Source organism: Callorhinus ursinus, unplaced genomic scaffold (genome assembly GCF_003265705.2).
Source record: "Callorhinus ursinus isolate GAN/ISIS: 27379988/994484 unplaced genomic scaffold, GSC_fseal_2.0 scaffold6, whole genome shotgun sequence".
Classification (NCBI taxonomy): Eukaryota; Metazoa; Chordata; class Mammalia; order Carnivora; family Otariidae; genus Callorhinus; species Callorhinus ursinus.
In genome coordinates this window covers 41,218,027-41,230,408 of record NW_027397068.1, presented here as the reverse complement: position 1 = coordinate 41,230,408, position 12,382 = coordinate 41,218,027, and the positions used below count along the sequence as shown (strand labels likewise).

At 36.5% G+C, this 12,382-nt stretch overlaps 1 protein-coding gene across 4 annotated transcripts in view; it reads right to left on the bottom strand.

Moving 5' to 3' along the window:
• NKAIN2 (sodium/potassium transporting ATPase interacting 2) overlaps positions 1–12,376 on the bottom strand; it is a 965,996-nt gene extending 953,620 nt beyond the window's left edge. For all 4 annotated transcript variants that reach the window (XM_073893867.1, XM_025865124.2, XM_073893866.1 and 1 more), the window contains exon 1: positions 12,148–12,376. Coding sequence is in view for 3 of the 4 variants with exons in the window: in XM_025865124.2 (XP_025720909.1) it covers positions 12,148–12,201 (54 nt within the window). In the remaining variant the exon portion in view is untranslated. The remainder of the gene's footprint in view (positions 1–12,147) is intronic.
• Between the last annotated feature and the right edge of the window lie 6 nt (positions 12,377–12,382).

Genomic DNA, 12,382 nt, shown 5'->3' with positions numbered 1-12,382 from the left:
GTTTCATGTACCAGGTTGAGAAATTTGTGAATCCCCTCAAGTTGTATGGGTATTTTCTGGTAAGAAAGTTCATAACTTTTAATAGATTCTCAAAAGAGCCCATCATGCACACACAAAAAAAGGTTAAAGAGTACTGCTCTGGAGATTTGAAATATATAGACAGAATTCACTTCATTATTTACATTCTGATCTAAGAGAGCCTTTAAATAAGGTTATATCAATTGTAGTAAATAAAGCTAGATAATATGAATTTGAAAGATATGAATCCACATTTTTTTAAAAATGGCCCAGTTTACATCACCATTTATTTTTCACCAACATTGATCTTATTTATAGTAAGTTGAAATGTGATTTTATAGTACATAATGAACACAGAACAGTAAAGCATTTTTAAGTACTACCACATTAAGCAAGAAGTATGGCTTCGTAAATAAATAAATAAGGATCAGGTTGCAATTTAAACTAATCTTCAATTATTATAACCACTAAATATTAGATCAATCCATGATAGAAATACAGGTTGACATTCCTTTCAGCTAGACCATATCTTAACTGTCAAAAGGGCAGAAACACATTTAATTTACTCAGCACATGTCAGTACGCTGTTCATGTGTGGACATTTCATAAATCCTTCTTAATGAAGCTGATTTAGTAATTACTCAATTTCCTCCCACTGTTCATTAATTCATTCATTCATTTTGAAACAATCATAACTGGAACACAGCATTGCAGTTTAGAAATCAACTCCAGGTTGATTCCTGGAGTTCTACTGGGTCTTCTCCTTCTTCCAACACCCCATGGCAGAGCCCAAAGCATAGCTGGTTCTCAGGCTCTGACAGTAATGGGCCCATCTAGTGCTGCATTCAAACCACATCAGAAAGACTTTCAGGGAGATGTATTTTGTAAAAGAAGGTATTTTTATGTCACAGAATTACTTTTCAACCAAAAAGTTAACATCCCTCCTGTAAACTGAGATCACTGCCTCTGCCTCAATAATTTTGCCAATACCCCTCATCCATGTATTACTATTAAGGTTCAATATGTAACATTCTTATTCACATTATGAAAGATTAAATTTAAAAATGGGCCTGCATGCCACAGAACTATTTTGGCATGTAAAGTGTGCATCAAACTGCTATAGAGATCTCAAAAAAATTTATTGGGGTTTATTTCTCTCTATTTAAGGGACAATCTAATATTTTAGGCTGCTATGGTACTTAATATAACCCTAGAGTCAAAGTAAGTGCAATAACATAGCAATCATCACTATCTCATTCTTGTGAAAAAAAAGGTGAAACCAACAGATTTCCCTGAAGAATTAAAGTAAGAAAGGCATATAATTAAAGGTCACTAAACACTGCTATTACAAGATTTACATTTACTAAATATAAACTGAACTTATGCCATTTGCCTGAATTTTAGGACAGGTTTTTGAGCAAAAACAATTCTATTCCAAGACAGGCTATAAAATGGTAAAATGGGAGAGCAGTGTCTCCTATATCTAAGAGCCTATGGGACTTCCCAAGAAGGTTGTAGATAAAACCAGAAATATGTCCTTGAGAAAACTCATTAATGCATTTGCAGTCATCTTAACAGACTTCACTAGAACATCCTTTAAAAATGTATATATCAGGGGCGACTGGGTGGCTCAGTCGGTTAAGCGTCTGCCTTCGACTCAGATCATGATCTGGCTCAGGGCCCCACATCTGCTTCCTGCTCACCAGGGAGCCTGCCTCACCCTCTCCCTCTGCCTGCTACTCCCCCTGCTTATGCGCACTCACTCTCTCTCTCTAATAAATAAATAAAATTTTTAAAAATGTATATATCACTTTAAGTAGAGTAGTATTACTTGCTTTTCAACTGCTAGACATTCAGAACCTAGCCACCTTTCCCCAATATCTCTCCCCTCCCTAACCCTGTCCTTTAGAAGAAAGAAGAAAACTTTGAATACCAAGCCAAAAGAAAAGCAAGTTAGGTTCATAAATGCTATTGAACAGCCATAATTTAACTACCATCCTTTGACTGAATAAAATGGAACAAAATTTTATGAAAGATGGACAAAAATGAAATTTCATTAATCCCTATTTGATAAGGGTAAGAACCATATAATCCTATACACAGCTCCAATATTTTAGAAAATCACAATCATCGGTCCACTATCATCAAATTTTCGAGCAAGCTTTATTTTTTTAAGTTCTTTTATTTATTAAGTAATCTCTACACCCAATGTGGGGCTCAAACTCACACCCCAAGATCAAGAGTCCCATGCTGTTCCAATTGAGCCAGCCAGGCACCCGGAGCAAGCTTTATCTAAAAAGGAGGAAGGGGGGGAAAGACCATACCACTTGTGTATAATCAAATCCACAACTACTTCTAAAGTTTTCAAATATGTAGCTCGCTCACTGCTCCCAATAACTGGAGTTAAACACATCCACAGACCCTGATCTCATCTCTGCACCAGAGAGAAATCAAAAGGAGCAAACAGGTAGCATCTGGATATACCATCTCCTATAGGTCAACTATTCCCTAATTTATAGATTAAGAGAGGGAGGTCAGGATCACTGTGTCTACAGGGATGAATTATGACCTCCAGGAGCAACCTGCCTCCCACCAACTGCAAGCACCATAACAAAGAAAGTGCTCAATGCCAAGGCAAGTCAACAGAGCCCTTCTGGGACAAGATCACAGAAGGCAGCACACTACCAGGCTGTAATGTTCTCCTTGGGGCCTGTAAAAGTCTTCCCCACTTTTTGTTCCCTAGTGACATCAGAGACTGTCCTTTACAAAAATAATACAAAAAAAAAAAAAAAAAAGAGAGAGAGATCTGCCTTGTATATCTCCATGGTTAGAAATCCATATAGAGTAGTCTCATATGAATTTCCTACCACTGAACATTTCAGAGACAATACTGACCCATCTATCTGGCGCCTGGATGGCTCAGTTGGTTAAGCGACTGCCTTTGGCTCAGGTCATGATCCCGGAGTCCTGGGATCGAGTCCCACATCAGGCTCCTCTCCCTCTGACCCTTTCCCCTCTCATGCTGTTTCTCTCTCTCTCTCTCAAATAAATAAATAAAATCTTTAAAAAAAAAATACTGACCCATCTATCATTTGACACAGGGCTGTCAGTTAAAAGATTTGAAACACCTCCTTATTCTGTTGTGTAATTAGCATCATACAGATGCATACAAAGACTTCAGTTAACAGAAGAGATTTGATTCCTCCATTCCAATCTAAGACCTGTTTGTTTTCAAAGAACACAACATTGTTGGGGCTTTTAAATGTGTTACTGTTTTAGAGTGTGTGCACTGATTAGGAAACAAAAGTCAGTATGAGAACTCCTTACCGCCAGCCTTGCAAAGACACACATTTAGGGTCCAATGCTAGAAGAGCAAGCTTGGTTTTAGCTGTAGGATATAAGCACTGCTCCTCACCACGACTTTTTTCTTTTATTTTTAAGATTTTTTTTTTAATTTGAGAGAGAGAAAGAGAGCTAGCACAGAGGGAGAGGGAGAAGCAGACTCCCTGCTGAGCAGAGAGCCCAACGTGGGGCTGGATCCCAGGACACCAAGATCACAATCCGAGCTGAAGGCGGACGCTTAACTGACTGAGCCGCCCAGGCGCCCCTCACTCGTGACTTTTTTTTAATGTTCAATTAGCCAGCATTTCCACGACTTTTTAAAAGAAAGTTCTTCTGTAGATGCCCTTCCCCAGGTGTTCTAAAGTTCCAAATATCCTTGGGAACCTATTGCCACGTCCCCCCTTTGTAGCATTAGTAATTAGACCTGACTGAATTTCAAAGTTAAGGGTTGTGATTTTAGTGGCTGAAACATCATTTCAGGGAACTCAAGTAAATCTATGAAAATAATAGCCAAGTATCTGAAAACAAGGTCCCCTTCATTTATTTTAATTATGTGATAATATTTGATATTCTTAAACATTTTTATGTATTACTATTTGTTAAATACCTCAAGTAGCTTAAGAGTTTTCATACTGAATTTTTAGCCTTTAAATATTGTTTAGATAATAATTTAATATTATTAACTTTCAGGCTGCGTCATTAACTAAGAGTAATATTTCATTGAAAAGTGTTTCTGAAAATGCTAGTTCCATGGAAGATTAATAGGGGTATCAGGAAAAGAGGTCCTTGGTTCATTGCAAGCACTTTATAAGTATTTGCAGAGTTAAGTGGAATTAAGCAGGAGTTTCTTTTGTGTAGGACTTCTAGGAGCTGCTAGGATGTGCTGTGATGCCTCAGGGGTAGGAAAGAGGCTAAAGCCTGCAGCATCCACAGCTTATTTAACCTCAGAGCTCATGTTCAATGGAGCATTTCGCAGAACTAGTGCCCATGGAACACAGTTTTAGAAACTCCCACCCAAAGAAGGAATGCTGACTGGTTTGCAAAATTTAACTCCTAATGAACCTTCAAGTAGGTATATCAGACACACAAGCATAATGTTTTATTTCAAATGATTTGCACCTAATGTTATCCTCCGTATTTATACAGTCCCCCAAAATGATGGGTGGGTGAAGAAACATCTCTACAAGAAATTGTTACAACTGTAACTGGCCAAATGACATATAAACAGCCCATAACCACTCTTACTGTGACTAAATGAACAGTTCTGGAAGATTAAACTATTAATACGTACAAAGATTTTCTAGATACCAGAAGTCTGTGAGGTTCTTTCATACCTAAACTTTAAGCACATTTTCTCCCCAGATGCTCCTCAGCATCCTGTAGGGGAAATGGCTCAGGAATGCTGTGACCCCATTTTTCAAATGAGGAAATGACAGTCCGTTATTGAGCGATCCAGTACAGAAGCACTAGACGGGGTGTAGAAAACTTTGCGCTCACTTAGTTCAGTGCTTTCCCAGCATACCCCCTCCTCTCCCTCTCTCCCCCAGAGTTGTGCTTAGCACTGTGAGAAGCTATTCCAGAAATTCAGACTGAGGGGCTAGGTTTGCAAAGAGATGTCTGCTCCAGCAGGACAGGCAGAGTGTAGAGACAAGAGGAACCAAATCACTTTCAGATTGTTCTGTATCTCTATTCACTGCAAAGACACAAGCGCAGTGAAAAGACCTTCCATTTCCCTTATTTAAACTTCTGAATAGGACTAAGCTAGAAGTCAGAAATAGACACACTTGGTCCTGAAGAAGTTTTTGTTCACATAAATAACAGGCCAAAGGAAGAATGAGCTAATTATCTAGTTGGGTAGACAATTTTCAAAAACAAGTTCATGTATTCAGGTAACACCCTAAGTGAAGACCTATATTTTAGGCCAGTAGTTCTCAAAGTTTGGTCCCTAACCAGCGGCATCAATGTCACCTGGGAACTCCTGAGAAAAGCAAATGCCAGGTCTAGGGCCACCCTGAGACCTACTGAATCAGAAACCCTGGAGTGGGGCCCATTGATATGTGTGGAAAAAGCCCTGCAAGTGATTCTGATGCACAATCAAGACTGAGAAATGCTCTAAAATACTCAAATGTGCATTTCAAATAACCTATTACTCGAAGCCATTTCCAACAACAGTAATTTTTAACTAATATTCTCACCAAAAAGCCATCCTGATGGGTTTAGAATTGGGACGTATTTAAAAAAAAATAAAATAACAAAAAACAGGCAAATAACATTACTTTGCATTAACAATTCATCAGAAATTCGTTTCACAAAGAACAGGAATTTGAGAAAAACAAATACATTCTGTCTTCCATAGAAATGTTTCTAAAACTGATATATCAAAGTGTCAAAGCCCATACTATGTACTTATTTCTCAATAACTGGCCTGATAACACAGTAGCTGGTGACTTTTTTCCGCACCCTTAAGCAATCACAGAAACACCTCATGATGAGGGATCACTTCTCTAAGGCAGAACTACAGGTGTGTGGTGCAGTGTTAGGACAATACTTGAAATCTAGTGGGAACAGCAAGGGACGCTAACTGTGCAGGGGACAGTGTCTCCTTTTATTCCGTAGACCATACACAAGCCGCTCCTAGCTACAGCACCCCTGGTCTACCTGGGCCAGTCTGGTCTGGGAGAGGCCTGGCACCAACACTCCTCCCTGAGCCGGCTTGGTCTTGTGTTGATTACTGGGTCAACCAGGAATCAGCAGGTAAATTCTGTCTTTGTTAGGAAAAGAAACATAAGCTACAATATCAGTTTGTGATACATGGAAGGGACTTGGAGAAGCACAGTGACAAGACCACAATCTGGCGTGAAGTGGGACAGAGCTGGGTCTGAGTGTAAGCTCTACCGCTCGCTAAGACAGGGACTTAAGAAAGTTGCTTAAACTTTCAGAGTCCATTTTTTTGCTTCTGTAAAGTGAGGATATCAGTATCTATTACCTATTTCATAGAATTATTGGAAAGGAATCAATGAAAAAAACACATTTAGCATTTAGCCCAGAACAAGCTTCCAGTAAATACTAACAGCTTCCATTATTGTTTAAGTATTTTACAAAGCTAGATTTTTAAAGCATGATAAATTATAAAAGCACAATTTTTTTTTCAAAGTACACACAAAGTTTATTGTAACTTTTCAGAAAGAGTTTCTACAAGGATCAAAGTGAGCATGTGATCCATAATTGATTTAAAAGGTAAAAACTTTTAGAAGTCACCTTATTCCCATTCTGGGTTGAAAAAAAAAAAAAAAGAAAGTCTATGGTTTCCATTAGACTTACTGTTACAAATATTTTTATTCATTAGGCCCAGTGCCTGTTTTAGAGTTTAAGCATAAAAAGAAAAAACTATGTTCAGGAAGATGAAGCAAGTAATTCCTTTAAATAGTAAGAACTTGCAAATCTAAATACACCTGAAATAGTAAAAAGAAAAGAAACCCAGTTTACAAATTTCATTTTCCACCTTAACCTGGAGAAAGAAAACAACATAATTTTATCTTATTTCTTCATAGTGTTTAAATAACCTTCAATTTCTTGGAGTTGGTAGGAACAAAAGTTTCATACACTTTTATTTTCATTCTATATGTAGAAATTAAGTGGTAATACAATATTTGTTTCTATTATTGTTACAAGGAAAAAAAAGGAACCCTAGATACATCGTATCTTGATGGACCATGTATTTTATTATTTTGAAAATAAACAATAATCAAGTTTCTCTAGGGGAAAATGGGGGTCAAAATTGGAAGAGTTTCATGATATAGGTGAAAAAATGGAATAGAAAGGAAATAGAAATATTCCTCATGTGTGTGTTTGATTTCTGACATTTGAGTGATATAAGTCATGGAAATAGAAAATTTTCCATTATTAGCAATATTAGTTTCAAAACTACTTTTGGAAAAATTATACTAAGCTGCTTAAAATTCTACCAAATAACATAACTGAAGTATATCCTTTGAAATTTTAGCCATTAGTTTTATATATACAAATACTGAATATAACTGATGCCACAATTCTAATACATTTATTTCCAGTATAAATCTAGAAGGGTTAAAGTGTGCTTCTGTGTCAGATTTTATTTTTGTCAACCACACACATGCACAAAAAGGAAAGAGAATCAGAAATAAAGACCTCCTATTTCAAGGGAGTTCCTGGCTGCCATTCTGAAATTCTTGATTGGGCAAGTAGAGAATGTGACCCCAAAATAAAGCAGGATCTGAGGGAAAAGGAGGTGGCAATGCCTATTCACATTTCTGGGCCACTGCCCACTTATGGGCCCCATGCCAGAGATGACTTTGGCATTCTGCGCAGGAGATGCTGCCCATCCAAGCCTCTATTGGAGAAAGCAGGGGAAAAGCTCTGTACCAATTGGTTCCTTGAAACTTTAAGTATATATAAAAAAAAAAAAAAAGAGCTTTGCTACTTAGTTTGTGAACCAAGAGAGATAGCTGGACACTGGAAGGAGTTTCTGTATCTTTCTTGGTAAACATTAGAGCAGAGTAGTGCTGAATTATAATGAAAGAATAGATTTAAACAAATATGCACACATACACACAAGACAATGTTGGGATGCAAAAGTAGAAAATATTTGGAAAGAAGAAAGTTATTTTACAACTTAGCAAATTCTTAGCATATTTTTACATCATAAGTTTCTGACACAGTAAATGGAAATTTTTAGTCTTCTCCCTGAGTTAGATTGGTTAATTATCACAAGATTTTATTCTCAATGGCATGTGAATCTAAAATTTTATATTGTCTGAGTAGGGAGTTCTGTGGCAGGTAAAGTTCTCAACTTCTGAAGAACTTCCAGACGTGTCAAAAGTAGCCAAGGAAATTCATAATATTCCACCTGCATTTTTCAAGTCACTTCACGTAATGCTTTATTTTTAAAAAAGTAATGAAAGTTCATGTAACTATGAACACTGCACAAAGTCATGAAAGACACTAATGACATATTCCATAATTATAATAAGGTTGTTTTTAGTCTACCTATGCATTCATGGCTTTCTTTTCTAATAAATATGTACCTCTGAAAATGCCTAGTAACTGTGCAGTAGAAAGTAACTGGTCATTCTAAAGTCAGTTTCAAATGTGCTTCTTCACACAGCTGTACGCACATGTGTATGAACACAATTCTTCTTTGCATCTGCTCCAAGTTAGCAATATTTCATAAAGTACATGGCAAGAATGGCACCTTCAAGTGTTAATCTGAACATAAATCTATACTTTCTGTAGGTTGTGGCACATATACTTTGTTCCACAGAAGAATCTGATGTACAAAAAAAAAAGGGCAATGTTGAATTTTCTTACTGCAAAACAAAGCTGTCTTTTCAAACTAAAGTAACTTAAGGTCTTCCATATTATAACTAAGTGATTTTCACTGGGGATTATCTGAGTAATTTTTGCAACATTTAGATAAAGTACTCTTTGATTCAACCAAATGTTGAAGAACAAAAAAACAAAATAAAACAACAGAAACATTTTCTCAAGCTGCTGAGTTGTAAATAAGAAGATAGATTGTTATTATCCTGTGCCACTACATCCAACACTGCAAATGCAGTGATGAGTTTTGTTACTATCTGAAATCTTCAGTTTCTGAACATTAAGGACAGCAATGATAAAAAGAAAATTACCTTCTTGAGATTAAGAGCTTAAACTTTAGATTATACACATGGAACAAATCTGTTTCCAGAGATCACACCCCATTTTCATAAGAATCACCCTAAAATCTGAAGTTGGAATAACCATACATCTCAAAGATTTTCATTTATGATACACGGAGGAAAACACTTTTTCATAAAATGGAAGTTTTATATTGAATCTCTGTGATATGAAATTCTAAATTTTTGTCTCAAACCGATTTCCTGACTTTTAAAAGAATGTATATTTATCCACACTTGTAATCTGCCAAATATTAAGCTAAATGCACATTTAATATAATTAAAAGCAAAGATACAGAATCCTGACAGGTAAATTTCTCTGGTGTGTTTGTCTCAGTCCCTCATGTGTTAAAAGATCAAACACTGTGTGTGCTCTGATAATAACCTGATGAATGAGGTTCCCATCTCCACCATACCAACAGCCACCTCATCCTCTACAAAGGTCAACTGCAACTTGACATAAATATAAATATTCCTTTAGGTCTAATTAAAATAGAGATAGTCTACTTATGTAATTGGAAAGAAATGTTTCCAGAAACTTAAAGTTACTTAATAAAGAAATCTAATGAAGTTTCTGTCCTAGACTATCTTTGGCTTCCATTAATTTTAATGAAGCTAAGATTTATCTGCACAACTACCAAAAAAACATGCCCAATTGTTACAAAAATGTACACGAAACACTTCAGAAGCAAACAAAACTGGGTGAACTTCTGTGTCAATCAATGGTACATGAGTTATAACTTACTCTGGAAACATGGCTACTTATAAAACCACTTCTACTCAAAATAGCTCAAAGATACAAAAAGTTTCTAAAGATCTATCAAGAGCAAAGGAAAACATATACACCCACCTATTTTGTGTGTGTGTGTGTGTGTGCGTGCGTGCAGTGCTTTGTAATTATTAATTTGCAAAGAAATTATTGTATTTAAAATCAAATACTATATTTCTAAGAAGCAACAATTACCAGGAATCTGAGGTCCTTTAAATGTGATCATTTCACCTTATCAAAGCAATGAATGTTCTTCATCCTTTGTTTTTTGTTCTGCATCTGCATTAACATGGCTGCTAATTATATTAGCCTGGTGGCACATAAAGTCTGAATGGGAAAAATCACATGATTGTTATAGAACTTCCTAAAGATTCAAATGTATACTCACTTAGACTGGACACTCCTATATTACAAGTACCTCTATTTTGTTAAGAGAACTTAGCTTTGATTCAGAATTTCTGTTCCATAAGCGATGTAGCACTTCTCCAATACACCGTCGCATATATGCACACACATGAACAAAGACACATACACACAGAAATCTTTAGCCTTACCATGCCACTTTGTATATTTAGCTTTCTCATTTGTATATTTACATTTTCCCAAAATTGTTAAGTTCTTGAGAAGTTTGTGTTCATCACACAAAATGCCACATAGATCTAATGCCTATGACTGCCAAAATAAAGCCCTACTATGCTAAATGATTAAAAGTTAAATCACATTTTAAAAATTTTAAATTGAAAATAGCATAAGATTGCGCTTACCCACCCACTCATTCCCACAGTTTTATGATTTTACACAGTGAATCAGCAAATGTATTCTTTTCTGAATCATATATGAACATAGGAATGTTTTGAAAATGTTTACGCAATTTGGCATACTTGGCCTAACTAGTGGTTTAACAAAGTAAACTCTCCCATTATTCTGATTAGCTTTATCATTAAGAGTAAAAATCCTTTATTGCAAAAATTAAATGAATATGTAGCAAAAAGAAATAAACTGGTTTACACATCATTGAAAAAAATATTATATTCTTAAAATTATATTTATAGTTCCACCTTCTTTTTCTTACAACCAAGTGCCTAAGTAATTCACAGATCAAAATACGCATCATGAGATAACTTTCCTGGGGAAGAAAAACACCCCAAGACAATATGCAACAAAAAGCACTGCTTCAGTTATATAGTAAACAAAACAACAAAAACAACAGCAAACACTCCTGGGCTTCAAGATGACTGATAAACAATGAAGACCACTTAAGGAATTCTTCCATCAGTTTCAACAGCAAATCCTTGCTCTTTTGAACACTTTACCGGTTGGTCTCTCAGAAATCTCCTTCAGTCTAGTAGTCCTTTCAGCCTTTATGAAACGATTGTTAGAAATGTGGACGGCTTTTCAGATTAATTTATACTTTCCAAGGAAAGCTATTTGATAGCAGGAGTGAGCAACTACTCCTACCTCAAATTAACCACTTACAGTAGTATATTTTTCACCTATAAACTATCCTCAACCCCTCCTATTGCCCTTAGAGAATTTAAATTCAGAGATTATGACGTTTTCCATTACTGGCTTCTTGCCTCTTTGCAAATATACAACATTCCTCAAAAAGTATATAGAATTTCTGAGGAATGTTGTACATGTCTATTCCAGGAGCAATTACACACATAATGTAAGACAGAATATTTTTCGTTAGAATTGTTTATAATAATTGTGATTTAAAGGCTACTCTTATGGCAGTGGTGTTACTGAGTTTATCTAAGTATTTCTCTTCAATCTACATACTTTTAAAACTCAACGTGTCTTCTAGATCAGACCGCTGTAAGGATACCATCTGCCCTACATAGTGGTCTGTTATAAAGCATTATACTTAATATTTCTTGAAAAATAACAAACGTCAGTGAAGAAACAAAGATACTGCAAAAAAAATAGTATTGGAGGAAAAGTCAAAAATTCCATATCTCTCTGTTTTAACACCTGTATAGTAAATTATATGACAACCACGTTGCTACAATAATAGGAATGCAAAGCATAAAGGAACACGAGATACACCTTGCTTTGCTTAAAGAAATTAAAGACAAGTTTAACCCGCACCTGCCAAACTGTCTTCAGAGAAATAAAAATAGGTGGGGTGGAAAGACTCACCTCTCCTGTACCCCACAGTGCCTCTCCCTGAAATCATTTTAAATATAGACAGTATATCTGTCAGCTTTTTCTCTTTTATTTTTTCCTTGCATTCTAATCAATGGCAGACCCTTTACTGCACTCCCCAGCCCAGTGTGTCAAAGGCACATTACAGAATAAGAGGACCCAAGTGTCACTTACCAGTTGCATGCCACAGATAAAGATAAGCGTGCACCTGCCACTGCAATAACCCATGGTTTCCGAGACCCCTGCCACAGCCAGACTGTCCCACGTCGGCCACCGTCGAGCCCCCACTTTATCCAATCAGATCGCGGGGAAGGACAGGCAAACCTGCCGAGGGCTCGGGGGCTCCGGGTTGCTGCTGCCAGCGTCCTGGGAAGTGACAGGCATTAGGACCTGCTGGCGCGGCGGCGGC